Source organism: Acinonyx jubatus, chromosome B1 (genome assembly GCF_027475565.1).
Source record: "Acinonyx jubatus isolate Ajub_Pintada_27869175 chromosome B1, VMU_Ajub_asm_v1.0, whole genome shotgun sequence".
NCBI classification, from domain to species: Eukaryota; Metazoa; Chordata; class Mammalia; order Carnivora; family Felidae; genus Acinonyx; species Acinonyx jubatus.
In genome coordinates, this window is record NC_069382.1 from 40,094,986 (window position 1) to 40,109,523 (window position 14,538).

At 50.5% G+C, this 14,538-nt stretch overlaps 1 protein-coding gene across 2 annotated transcripts in view; it reads right to left on the bottom strand.

The window, feature by feature from the left end:
- Positions 1-10,002: 10,002 nt before the first annotated feature.
- Positions 10,003-14,538, bottom strand: part of GPAT4 (glycerol-3-phosphate acyltransferase 4) — a 36,407-nt gene continuing 31,871 nt past the window's right edge. For both annotated transcript variants that reach the window (XM_015076041.3, XM_027071217.2), the window contains one exon: positions 10,003-13,930. In XM_015076041.3, coding sequence (XP_014931527.2) covers positions 13,822-13,930 — 109 coding nt within the window. In that variant the 3' untranslated portion in view covers positions 10,003-13,821. The remainder of the gene's footprint in view (positions 13,931-14,538) is intronic.

Genomic DNA, 14,538 nt, shown 5'->3' on the forward strand with positions numbered 1-14,538 from the left:
AATTCATGCCTCCAGGGAGTGCCAGGGCCATCGCTAAGCAGGTCTTCTCAACAAGGGACCAGCTACATACTCCTGTCAGTCATCCAGCCCTAGCCGGTCACCTGCTATCTGGGCATCTATGGAAGGACTCGTGTGTGATTAGATTCATTTACTGGCAAACTGCCTGAGATCTGGACTCCCGGGAAAGGTGCTACCGGAAGTGGAGGGCCAAATTCAGTTTGCAGATAGATGTGTTTCTTCAGGGACAGACAGTGCTTTTAGAGAAATGTTAGCTGGCCTCTAGGCAGAGCAAGCCTGGTGCAGTGAGGGATTCCCACCGCTTCCCAGGGCTTCTGTGTGCCTGGGCTCCTGGTTACCTGGCCTGCCTATCCCCTGATGGGTCTGGATCTGTCAGTTCTGCTGGAAAGCCTTGCTCCTCTAAGACATGGCCTGAGCACCAGCAGCGGCCTCCCCTGGGAACTTGTTAGAAACGCAGACCCCTTCCAGAATCTGCATCTTTTCCAGATCCCCATATCTGACTCCTATACACACCATGCACGCCACAGTGTGAGAGGGTCCAGAGTGGGTATGACTGTGAAATGTGTGTGCATAACACTTCTCTTCCCAGAGCAGAGTCTGGTCCAAATTGGGTGCTCCATAAAAGGTTGTTCAATGGATGTGGAGGAGTCTGGGTACAGTCACAGCACTTGTGACCCGATTGGGAGCAAAACTTTTCCGAAGTTCCAAGGACAAGGAAGTAGCTACCTGCGGGGGCTACCACCACCCTCCCAGGCAGGGCTGGAGCCCCTCAGCTGCACAACTGGAGCCGAGATGCAGGCTGGCAACTGTGAGAGCGGCTGACAAGGAGACACGGGATTTCAGAGCAGAGCCCTCTGTGGGCATTAAACCCGACTTAGGTCCCAGGTCTTAGAAGACAGCACTGTGGTTCATGTTCATAACGATGTCCCAGAGCCACCAGAAGGATTAAGCTGTGTCTTTCTTGTTCTGCAGAATGTGGCCAGAAGAGCAGAATATTTTAGAAGAATTTTCACCGGGAAATTATTTTGCTTAGAACAGTTCACTCTCTGATGATGCTCGGATAAACAAAATGGTATCAAATAAAGATGTGCTGTTCTGATTATTGGATCATGTCTTTTCAAGTTGGTTCAGAGGGTGGGTTGGGAGTTTAAGGAGGAGTTTAGTACAAACCTGTGGTAGGAAGGACTTCTGTCATTCGGGAGGCAGAAGTCATGGGAATGAGGCTAAAGAAACCCCTGTGATCACCTTGTCCCCAGGCCAAGAGCATTGGCATCACACCAGGATGCCAAAGAGACATTTGTTTGTTCCCTATTCTGCAGAAGACTCCAGCACCTTCTATGAAAGGGACCCATTCTAAATGCTTTACTCACATCCCCTCATTTGTCTCCAACAGCCATGTATAATTTAGCATCCCCATTTTCCAGATGAAGAAACTGAGGCAGAGAAATGAACTGATAGATCCCAAGTCCATGGATACTCAGTAGTGATTCTACTCAATTTCAGCATCATGCTCTGCCTCTCACTGCACTGACCACATCCACCACCGCTCCCACGGTTGCTTCCTGCTAACATTCATTAAACATTCATGGTTCCATGAGCTGTTCCAGGGGCTTCTCTCATTTCATTGTCAAAAAAAACAAACAAAAACCCTCACATGAAATTAACACTGTTACTGTACCCATTTTATAGCCAAGGACATTGGGACCCAGAGAAGTTAAGTAACTTGCCCTAGGTTACACAACGTAAGGCAGTCAGACTGACTCTGGAGCTTCCACTTTTAACTAACATAAAAGGGGAAAGAGAGAGGGGCCATTTGAATTAAGTCTGGGCTGTGAACTGTTTAAAAAGAAAACTAGGATTACATGTGTTATAAATTAAAGTCCATAAAGTCAACATTTGAGATCTGCTTTTTGCCTGGCACTGGGTTTGTTGCTGGGAATCCCAACAGGGGACAAGCCCCCTAGCCTCCTGATGCTCAGTCTAGAAGAAGGAGACCAGCTGCCGAGGAAGAAAGGGAACGCAATGCTTTAGTGGTGTGAGGAATGTCTTCAAAGGAAAGAGGGACCCTGAGGAGGCAGCAGTTAAGGATTAGAGAGAGTTTACTTATTTATTTATTTAAAAAAATTTTTATTATGTTTAATTTTTTTGAGAGAGAGAGAGAGAGAGAGAGAGAGAGAGAGAGAGACAGGGTGTGAGTGGGGGAGGGGCAGAGAGAGAGGGAGACACAGAATCCGAAGCAGGCTCCAGGCTCTGAGCTATCAGCACAGAGCCCGATGTGGGGCTCCAACTCAGTAGTGTGAGATCATGACCTGAGCCGAAGTTGGATGCTCAACCAACTGAGCCGGCCAGGTGTCCCAGAGAGAATTTAATTAATGGCAATGTACATTAACAATAATGCAATTCTCTGTTGACCCATAAGACACCATATCTCATCAAAAGCATTATATCTTTTATCATATAAGAAGGAGCCCTAGAGGGGCATCTGAGTGGCTCCGACTCTTGATTTTGGCTCAGGTTGTGATCCCAAGATCTTGGGACTGGCCCACGTGGGGTTCCACATGGAGCATGGAGCCTGCTTCAGATTCCCCTCCCCTCTTCCTCTGCCCCTCTCCCCTCCACGTGCTGTCTCTCTCTTTCTAAAAAAAAAAAAATTTTTTTTAAAGAATCACTAGAATAAAGGCAACCCTCATTGGTAAGAATCACTCACTGAAACTATATGACCTAAAAATTAGAATTTATAGAATTTGAAAGGAAAACAATAACTGAATCCCCATTTGAAACAATAATACAATAATATCAAACTCACTATGGCATTCCATACAGTTGCACATACATTATTTCATTTGATTCTCTGATAGACTGTTCATCAGATTTTATCCCCATTTTGCATATGAGGAAACTGAGATCTATTCAAGATCAAAACTTCTTGTCCTCTAAGTGCAGGCTGTGTCTCCTCCTCAGTGTGTAAAGACCTGAAATCTATAGAGGACACAAAAGGACCAGATGAAGTCCTCTAATCAAAGACACACTGATCAAATGCATTGTAGTACACAACTACAGCAAACATCATTTTTCTTGGGGTGGTTTCTGCTGCTTCGCAATTGACTGCCAGTGCCTCTAGAAGGGGCAGATATGACACAGCCAGGGAAGATGTTCACTGAAGCAGTTTCCCAAGCTTGCCTGACATAGGATTTGTCAGGCATACAGATTCCCAGGACCCTTCTGGATCTTCTGACTCTGTTGGGAGAGGTGTGAACCTGGGATGTGTCTGGAGAACAAATGCCCTGGGGCACTGGAGTGGACAAATTTGACAGATAGTGGTTTCAGAAGCCCAACTCGATTTAAACCCACATTTCAGCTCTCCCTACCCGCTTTGGAGTTATTCATAATGACCTGCATTGGGTTCTGTCGCGTTTCCTCTTTCCCAGTGACAAATAGCCGGAGGCGGCAGGGATGGAAGGAAAGCTGCAAAGGGTCTGGATCTTCTTCACAACGAAAGAGGGAGAGATGGCAGGACCCGTCAGGCCTCCTGCGGCCGAATCGTTTCTGTGGCTGTGATACTTGTGAGAAGGTCTAACGTAATCAAACCGTCAAGGGCTCCTGGGAGAGACCCGGCTCTAACAAATTTCCTAAACCATTGCTGCTGTGTTCTGGAAAAGAAAGCTTGCAGTTCTAACACTGCTTTAGCTGGGGCCATCACATGCCAAGGTGGGAAGATCCAGGGCAAGAGTGGTCGGTGGGCCAGGTGCAGGATAGCTGTAAAGCTCCGTGAATGGCAGCGTCTACGCTCACTGCCAGAAGTAAAAGGGCACAGCACTTCTGTGGTTTGGGCTTGCCTGGCACTGATCCTTGCCTTTTTCTGGTACTGTTTTCTGATGTTACTACGGAAAAACAACCCTCCTGCCTTGTTTGATTGATCTAGTGTGGGCGGGCTGACCACACCTCCATCACCAGGCTCATGTATATGAGTGACACAGTCCTAAGCCAATCAGTGAAGGCCACCTCTCTGGTCATGTGATAGATTGGTTCCGGGATGGGCCTGAGGCTCAGTCCCAGCCAATGAGTAGGGACCCAGGTTGTTCTCAGATCTGTCTCACCTCCCTACCTGGAGCTGTTTCTGGCTACTGCGGCCATCTTGCCTCTGTGAGGGGGCACCCGCCTGAGAAGGGAGCCAACCCGGGGGAGAACTAGGGCTGAGAGTTGGCGGGAGAGCAGGACTGAATGGGTTTCACTGTGTCAGGCCCAAACTCAGCCAGGCCTCATCTGCCCCTAGCCTTTTCAGGAGACAATACGCTTTTGTCTTGAGTCTGGTTGAATTGGGTTTCTATAATTTATAACAGAAAGAACACTAACAGAGTAAAAAAAAATTTTTTTTCTTTTAATCCTGTGGTTTGCTTATAGGCTGGTCCTGCCAGAGGGCTGGCAAGATGGACAAAGGGAGCTGCCTGGGTTCGAACTCTCGAGTTCCTTCCCTCTCACCTGTGGCCTGAGAGCTGGGTCCTACCCTTTGCCTCCCTTTCCTCCACAGCTTCCCTGTCTCAGCTCAGATGGCCATGCTGCGATGAATGGACCATCCTTAGTAACAGTACGGACTGGATTAAGCGATTCCTCCCCTCCTCAGTGTTTCTTAGTTCTGAGTCTTGCTCAAATTCCAGAAGAGAGCAGCACCTGGCTCTCACAGGGACTGCCTCTCCCGCTTCTTGGAGGGTGAGTGGGCCAGGCTGCCTTAGCAGAGATGGACTGGTCTGCCCGCCCCACCCACAATGGTGAGGAAGTCTCCAGAGCCCCTGACAGTGTACGGATCTGCAGCAGCTTGGACAGGAGTGGCTCCACCCCAGCAGCCCCCCACGTCCACCCCCCGCCCCCATCTGCCTCGGCCTGCTGCCCAGAAGGGTCGAGCTGTAGGGCTCCTTCTTGCCCTATTTAAGCTGTGCTGAGTCTGCAGAGTCTCAGACAGAAGCTGCTCGGTTCCAGTCTAGTTACCACATCACTTACATAGCTCCCCTCGCGTCATCAGGCATCCTCTGTTGTCCTGATGCTCCTGTGCCTGCCGCCCCACCTCAGAGGCCCTGTCCTGTCCTGTACTATTTGTTACTCTTCAGAGCAATGAGCCAAAGGCTGACCCTCCCTTTGACGACCCCCTTGGGTACAAATGGGGCAAGTGAGAAGAGAGCTTCAGGTGAAAGGCAGGGGAGGGGTGGGCTGACCCCAGACCCATGTGCAGGTCTGTTGAGAAGGTCTCCTTGTCAGTAATAACCCCATGACACAAATAGTTCCCATTCTTTAACCAATAATTCGCTCACCCCGTTTCTTCCAGGGGAAGGCACCAACACCCGGACAGGGACAACGATGCTGGATGTGGTGGAAGAGGCCGGATCATGCCTCTTTCCCCACAGCCAACCCAGAAGGCATGCGTTCCAAAGCCCCTCATTAGGGCCTCCCAGCAGGCAAACAAACATCATTAATCTTGGCAAAGTGAGTGAAAGCACATTCACCTGTCCAAGCCAGAGAATTAATGTTGTGTCAATAGGAAATTAGTGTTTACCTCTGGCCTTTACCTCTTCCCTTTGCTACAAAGAGCCCAGGGTGGACCAGCCCAAATGCAGGACCATAGTCAGAGGAAAGAAAAACAAAACCTCGAAACACAGGTGCCGGCCTGGGGCTGTGCTGGATGGGATGCCGGGTGACAGAAGAAGCCCAGCTGAGAGTGAGTTCTCAGGTGCAGGGAGAGCACAGGAGACGTTCCCAGCCTCAGACAAGGTGAGTGGTGACAGCAGTGCTTTGGCGTCAGAGATTCTCACAGGACTGTGAGCCTTACTGGGCATGCTTCCCTCACCCTGCATGGACAAAGGTGACTCCGTTTTCTCTCCCGTACACTGGGCTATGATCTCTCACACCAGGCAGTCAGTGCATGTAGGTTGAAGGGTGCAATGTTATTGGTCAAGGAGCTGCTGTTTATTGAGCACCTACTAAGTGCCAGCTACTGTGTGTGGTGATTGACAGAGATTCTCTAAGAATCCTACAAAGAAGCTATTTTGCCTTTTTCTCAGATAAAAATGATACTGCAATGCAGAAAAATTCAATAGGCTAGCCTCAAGGTCACATGATACAGGGAAGGGGCGAGGCAGATTTGAACCTGGGTCTGACTCCAAAGCTAGCGTTTTCCCTAATAATGGTCACGCACACTTTCACACCAGGCACTGCACGTGAGGTCAAGTGTAAAGACAGGAAATCTCTGAGAAAGCCTTCTGGGTCACTCTGTGTTCCTCCTATCCCCCAGGAATGCCTCACTGCTGGGGGGTGGGTCAGGGAGAGGCCGGGCTGGGCCGGGCCAACTGGAGAGTGTGAGGGTGTGTGCGTGCCTGTGTGCCCCAGGAAAAGGAACCAAACAAGCCGATAAGATCTCTTGTTTCCAGAGCAAAGCACCAATTAAACACAAGGCAGATGTGAGCAAATAAAGCTGTGGCGTCCAGAGAGAAAATCAATACTAGATTATATGCCCTAGTCCAATCATATACCAATTAATACAGAGCGGGTGGGGCTGGGTGCTGGGGGAAGATAAGGTGGGGGGCCAGCATGCAGGGGCTGACTGTGCCTGCCCCCACTGTCCCCACAACTTGGGGCTCATGCCCCTTCCCTCCTCAGGTGGGGGCTGCCGGCCCTGATTCTAAAGGGCTGTGCCTGAGGTCTCTGGGGGGCAGCTCGTGTGAGCGGTGCAGCGTGGGGAAGTGGGGGAGGGTAAAATGAGATGCCCTTTAGTCTCGGCGACTCGGAAGGAAGGAAGAAGAGCATAGAGATGCTTCTGGAGGGTGGCACCCACTGGGAAGGCACAGACAATTTGGAGCATGCAGACAGGCTGTTTGATGTTTGGTTTGCCACATAAAAAAATAAGGCACTCACTTTTGGAAAGTGATAGAAAATCAAGCCAAAATGGGAAAACTGGAAACCAAATTTATATCCCTAAGAAATGATATTGAAGCTCCTGGTTGTTCTGTCCATGTTTTTATTTAATTCAGAAAGTACAGCCGAGAAGTTAATAAATGATTTTCAAGAGGGGTGATAAAAGATAAATGCCAAGGGTTTGCAGCACAGGACCAGGTGACTGTGGGGGTGGGGTTGTCTAGAACATTCCATGGAAAGACTTCACGTTCATCACCAGGGTGCCAGGGACAAGGCAGCGTGACACACAGAGCCACCTGCCAATGGAGAGTTTACCAAGTTTAGCAGGCCCCCTGCCTCAGGGAGGTGGCTTTGGCAACATCGGAAGGACAAATCAAAGGTGCCGACATCCCCGGGAGAGGAAATCTGGCTGTGGGCGGGGTGCCTGGCTGCAAGGACAGTCACAGACCATGAATTCCTGCCCTTGTGGGGGTCAAGACACATGGCTGCAGAGCAAGTGCACCCTTCCACAAAAATTCCCAGTGCTCTTGGGGAAAGGAGACCCAATGTTGTGTGGGAAGCAGAAAGCAGAAGTGGAAGGAAAGGTGACAAATTAGTGTTGAAAAGGGCACCTGCTTCCGTTTCTCCTGTAGGAAGCCCCTCTGGCCAGCGTCCCTCCTGTTTCCTGAATACTCAGGGACGCAAGCCCCAGAGGCAAGGGTCCTTTGCAAGTGGGAGTTCTGTGGGCCAAGGACTGTTGCATGCCAAAGAAAAACGAAATTTGCTAGCCGAATATTTTTTAGACATTTTGCAAGATGCACGGCCTCCCTGACAATTTTTAATGTACTAACTGCCTGGTCCAGTGAGCTGATTAATTGGTGCTGGAGAGATCAATAAAAAACAGAAAATTAAAACAATTTTAAAGTGATTAAGTAGTTTAACACCTGTCTCCCGTCACGTCAGCGCAGGAAGAAAAATAAAGCAGGTGTCGAAGGGGCCTCCTGAAGCAAGAGAAAACAGCGCCTGCCTCGGAGAAATGACAAATCACAGCTGGCGGATCAATCTGAGTGCAGGCAGCCCTTCCCCAAGCCCACCTCGGCGGCAGGAACCAGAGACCCCCAGGAGGCTGGCATCTCCCCTGGTGGCTCCTTCAGAGCCACTTCTCAGCTAGGGAGGAACAAGTCTGTCCAGACCCTGAAAACAGGGCAGGAGGGAGCGAGGGGAGCCGAGGAACATCTTGGTTAGAACTCTGGACGGGATGAGGTGAGAAGGCACCAGCTAACCTTCTCCTGACCTCCCTTCCAGCCAGTCAGAGCTGAGTCTGTGCTATGTGGAGGGGTTCAAAGGCAACAAAAATGCATTTGGAGAGCTGTGGGGTCAAGACAGGGAAACGCACAGTCAAAGCTCTCTAGGATTAGCTTCAGGGCTCCACCCTTACTCCCTCCAACCTCCACCTTCCCCTGGCCATATCTACAGGTGTGCAGATACCTGCTCTGATGGCTCAAATGTCCCTTGTAACTCCTCTGTGCCAGCCTCACTCTCTTTGCCCCCGTCAGCAGCCTCAATGGAAGCTGAGTCACTCCTATCCCATAGTTTACTGTATTTGACTCCGAATCACCAGAAATAAATTCACGGAGCTCAAGAAACCCTAAGATGGTTCTTCTGCAACTTCCCCACCAAAAGTCCTAACAGCAGAGTAGAAAGAACGTGGACAGGAAAGTGAGGGGGAATTCACAAGTGGAGAGGTAAGCCCCCAAGCGAAACATTTCACAAGTCTCCTGTTTTACCTTGAAAGTGGACTTGAACTTTGCACACCCAAAATGCAGAATATACTAATTGATACTCGTGTTCTGGCACACCACTACACCTCCCTGGAGGTTGGGCTCAAGCCTTAGGCTCAGGCTGTGAGCTCCTTGCGAGGGGAGCTAGACCAGCCTCCAGCTCTTGGGGGCGGGATGGGCCACGCCCCTAAAAACCCACATTATTCTCACCTGCTTGCTGGGACGGTCACATGTTTGTTTTCTGCTCTCTAGCTTCCTGTTCGCCTTCAAGGTTCCCTTGAAGCTTTCCCCACCAAGACCAGGATGGAAAAGGAACTCCAAGCAACAAGAGAAACCTTGCAGCACGTTCAAAACATTAAGTTTTAAACATGTTTAAGAGTGTGATCTAAACATTAAGTAACATAAAATGTTTAAGAACATCAAAGCCCTCAGCTGAACTTCTTACTAGCAATTCCCACTTTGTAAGCCTCCCTATTAACACCTGTCACACTAAATAGGAATGGAAAAGGAGTCACAGCAGTTAGAGGCCAGGATCAAGGAGTTCCAACTGTGAGTTTTAAAGTGTTTTACTAGCCAGATTTTCCTCCTTTCCCCTACTTCCTTTTGGGCTGGGAGCTCTGCTTCTGTATTCAGTGTTTGGGCCTCTCTGTACACAACAATCCGTTTGGAGCCGTCTTAGTCTCGAAGAAAACTTGTCAAACGCTATACAGCAAATTTTATGCCAATGACAAGTCCACACAAAGAGATTTCCAGTTGCTTCGGCTATTGGCCCGCTTTTAAAAATCATCCATACAGCCAAGATCTCCACAAGATATAAACTATCTCTCGGCACTTCCTGCCACACGCTGTGACTCTGGAGACCGGGCCGGGGATGGAAGCGAACAGTCCCCACCATCCAACTCTTCTCACAGATCCCAGATGCCCGCTTGCCATGGGTGCCCCCTCCGGGTGTGGCTCTCAGCCGGAAGGGCCGAGCGCAGGGCTGGCCTGCGACACCGCCCAGGCTCGGTGCTACCCACAATGCCAGTGAAGGGCCCAGCCCAGGTACCTCACTGATCTCGGAAGCAAGCACAAAGTTCTTGACGTGGCGCCCTCGGGCCAGCGGCTGCTCCCTGTAGAGTAAGGATCAGACTGACGAAGACAAAGTTTCCCCGGGCCCAAGTTCCAAACTCGGCTGTTTTGTTTCTGTTAAAATGCAATTGTTTTTCTCTGGAGTGTGCGGTGACTGCTCGGCGTCAGGAAGATGTATGAAAACCTCCACTTCAATTCAACATCCCTTTTCTCCCAGACAAACACGGTCGGATTTTAATAAATCAAAGAGCCACACTGTTTAATAAAAATTTATTGACTTACAAGTGATTATTTATCAAAAGACCATTAATAGCAGGTGCTGAAATGATGTGTTACTGGGTGGTGCTGGGGAGACTAATAGGAAATCAATGCAGCTGGCCGGCCAGAATGCATATGAGAAGCCCACCCCCCCATCGGCTAGCGCAATTTCACCGGCAAAATACACCAGACGCTACCCCTGGTGCAATGAAAAGTTCCCCCTTTTTATTTATCGTTTACAAATGAAATGATCAATACTTTTAATCTAGAGCAAAATTTATTAACTTTCCCATCGGAGAGAGACATATTGACTGGGGGGAGAGGAGGTGTTAGTGCAGTGGAAGATGGATGGCTGGATGGTCTCTTAGCCTGTCCAAGAGCCAGTGTGCACGCAGCTGCCCTTCCAGCCCACAGGTCCCAGGCCACACGGGGCAAATGCGACTGGAGAAATCGAGTCTGGCCACCGAAGAGGCACAGCGGGCAGGCGTGACCTGTGACACAGTGGACTCACTCACATGTCACGGATGTGGGAAGCACCTGTCCCACAGACCACTGAGTTTCTCTGGTCAGTTTCGGGGAGGAACAGCAGGGTCTGCAGACCCAGAACACTTCTGCAGCACAGCAGGGTGAGATGCTGCTGTGAAGGGCTGGCACAGGATGGCGCCCAAGGACTGGTCGCTGGGCTGGGCTGGGCTGGGCATTCAGGGCTCTGTGGAGCGCTCCCTGCCGCCTCACAGCCAGCCTTTTTTAATCTCTGAAGCGCTGCAATAGCGAGGGGTGGGGAGCTGACACAGTGAAGAATCAAGTTCCGAAAAGTTGGTTCTATCGTCCATGAGGTTGCCATCCCAAACCGCCCCATCAAGCTGAGCTTGCTATCTCCGGCGTGGCTGGCAGCCTTCTCCTGAGCTTCCTCTGACAGGGGAATTTTACTTGCCTGTTTTGAAAACTCCTTCTCTAACTAGCCGGGCGAGGGGGCGGGGGGGATCTCATATTTGAGTGAAAACAGCTGATCTCCACATTCAAACCTGCCCGGCCTCACTTCACCCGGACACCGGGGCCCCTCTGATGGAGTCAAGTTTCACCAGCCCTGATGTTCTGGAGAAATCAAGTGGATACAAACGGACATATTTCTGAATTAGATGGCTTTAGAACTTAGAGCTAAAGTTTGAGCCATGGGTTTAAAACTTACAGACACTTGAGGTGGGAAGAGCTTTGGAGGCCATCTAGCCCAAGCCCTTAATTGTGGATCAGGAACGCAAGAAAAAGAGAACGGCAAATGAGTAGCAGGTTAGGAAGTGGGATTAGAAGCTGGCCCGTGCTCACCCCACTAATTGATGCCGTTAGTTTTATGCCAGGGTCATCCTCATTGTTGCTAGGATCCTAAGGGCAAGAGTATTCTGGACTTGACATTGCCTTACATGTTCTTCGTAGGTGGTGTGAGGTTTTACAACTCAAGACCCGGCCAGCCATCCCAGATGGAACTCCTTCCTGCCTTATGGATAATGCGGGGCCTGCGGGGCCCCAGTTAAAGGGGATGGTGTAGCCTGAGGACTCTCCATGCTTGTGACAAGCACTAAATAAAGTTTTAGAGAGTGCTTTTTTTGAGGTGTAATGCACATCTCTGCTCCTAGTAAAACAGTAGACTAATCCTAGCTTAGTTTCTGCTAGTATTTCTTTTACACAGCAGTGACTCTAACCCCAGCTTTTTAACACTCCGCTGTGCCATCAGCAACAGATAGGCCTGTTTTCGTAGTTTGTTTTCTCTCATTGTTTTCAGCACACCGATGAAAACCATGATGTAAACGTACTGAACAGCAGACAGATTTTAAAAAAATAACTTTTAAAAAGGGAACTTGATCTTCAAGACCAATTTTAATCATCCGATGGTTGTTAAACACTAAACACTATAAATATCGCCTCCTCTAAAGGCTGAAAACCACTGTTTACTCTTGGTAAAACAGTTCATAAGAGGCTGTTCCCTACAGTCAAAACAGTGTTTTTATTTGAGAGAAAAATAATCTTTCACTGGCTAGCGAGGTGAAAGGTAAGAGGAAAGGGGAGGCTAGGAAGGGAGATAAGGAACAGGAAGTAGGTAGGGCAAGAGTCAGACTAAGGGCAGAAAAGACAAAGTGCTATCACGTCAGTGGCTCAGGAGCAGGGCTGCCCTTCCACATCATCCCGTCACAGGCCAGAGGGTGGCCTCGGAGAGTCACCGCTTACCACAGCTGGTGCAAATCCTGAAAGGTGTCATGACCATGCTGGGGGGGCCAGGGGATGGATGGATGGATGGATGGATGGATGGATGGATGGGTGGGTGAATGCTGGGGATGAGGCAACTCTCTCTCTCGTTAGGTATGTGAAATTGGTAGACCCTAGAAGCCAGAACTGGTGAGGGTTGCTAGGCTTCAGACCTGCCCTCACGGTGACCGTGGGTGGATGCAGGGACCGCACGAGGCCTGCAGCTCTCCTCTGGCTGTGTGGGAGCCCACACGCAGCCAGAACCCACCTGGCCCCCTCACTAACCCTTCCAGAGCCTCCGTTCCTTCCTTGCCCCCATAGGTCCTTGTTGCTTTCCACCGTCCTTCTTCCATCCAGACTGCCTGCCTCATCTGCTTTGTCCCCAACCCCAACAAACAGCGCCTCTTCATACGCCTCTAATCCCACTGCATCTATCCGCGCAGAAATCCACAGCTCATCTGTGCTGGAAATTCCAAGTTAACCAGACAGATATGCAAACATCCAACAGGAGCAGTAGCTCCTTCTGAATAATACTATTCCTCAGTCCAGAAGTCAGCTGGATTCCCTACAGTCTTGGGGTTATGGCCAAGTCAGAGACCTGTAACTGCTGTTAAGAGACATGTTACTTAGGGCTGCAGCCAGGGGAGACAGAGGGAAGGGAAAAACCCCTCGGATCATTGACCATCAGAGACAATTTTATTGACTCACAGAAACAAACCCAAAGCCCTCTGCAGCAGCTCTGAGCTCAGACCTTGTCCTGCCACATTTCATGGACCTACACTTGTAACACTGAGCAACTTGTCCTTCAAAGTAGCACTTCAATCCCCACAACAACCCTGTGAGGTAGGTATCACCACCCTTCCCCTCCTGAGCCAGGTTACAGATGGGGAAACTGAGGCACGAGTTAACAGAGAGCAAGTCACATGGGAGTTCAGGGTCAGCACTGGAGCTGGAACACAAAATGACTCTTGGTTCCCACCACATGCTAGTCACCGATCACCTTGCTTCTCACCGTCCCCTCTGGTGACTGCCCGTGGCAACAGCACAGGAATGAAACCTCGCTTTGCTGAGAGCCCCTGCAGACAACAGTTTTCTTTCCATCCAGTCTGCAGAGCTCCGGGGCAGGGGGTGATGTTCAGGCCAAAGCAGGCCGCACCGCCTCGGCGCTGTCTCCTTGTGCACGGGTGGACCCCTTCCCCAGCAGAGCCCCTGGCACGTGGCACCCACAACAGACCGAACACGGGCCCACGGCCGATTCTTCCCGACCACTCAGTCCCACACGTGTGCAGGTGGAGAGGGGACTTTAATGGCATTCCTGCAATGGACTCATTGTAAAGAAGACAAGAAGGGTGTCCCATCCTGGGCAGCGGCCCCCAGCGGCGTCCGCTTCCGATGGCAAGCCCAGGGGTCCCCGGGGCAGTCCTGAAGAAGCTGGAGTCCTGGGCTCCAGGGCGGCCTGAGGAGCCCTGCAGGTGGCAAGGACGCAGCAGTGGGGGTGGCAGGGGGCGGTGGCAGCTCCAGCGGGCTCGCGGGTCAGGCCCGCGAGTGGTGGCTCCAGCCAGCGCGAGGCGCGGGCTCAGGACCGGCTCCTGTCCTCATGGTTCCCAACGATCATCTTGCTGTACAGCTTCTGCTGCTCCTCTTTGAACGTGTCCTTCACCTTCTCCCTCTTCAGACCACCATCCCTGATGGGAGAAAGGCTGGTGTAAGAGCAAAGAAGTTCTCCCGCCCACCCAGTCACAGCCAGCAGCAACACGCTGCTCCAAACCCGAGAAGAACCTGTCAGAAACAAAAGTACCCCGTGGCTCTCTCCCTCCCGAGGTGCCGTCAGTAGTGAGGCTGCACGCCCCAACTCCACCGTTTCTATTATGGCTCTCACTCTTGCCCTAGGGTCAGAACTCCCCACTCATGTCCAAGGCACTTTGTAATCACTTCAACCTACCAAGGAGTTTACAATTCTTTCTACCAATTTGCCCTCACCTTGCAAAAGATACAGGAGGTATTCTGAGATCATGGAACGTGAGCCAAGCTTTAAGAAATACTGAGACTATAATGAATCCGCACATCTGATCTGTGGGATAAAATCTGTAAATTCAGACCCAGGGATTCTGCAAATTCATGCCAACAACAAACAAGGGGAGCTGCCACTCCTGACTTCTTCTGTGCGTGAGGGACAGTGCTGCAAAGGAAACCAAGTCACTCTCAGGGTCCTGGGCTGACGACCCTGGCACCACCCCCCAATATCTCCCAATCAATTCCCTATACTTGGATTTGCTTCTTCAAAGTCCCACTC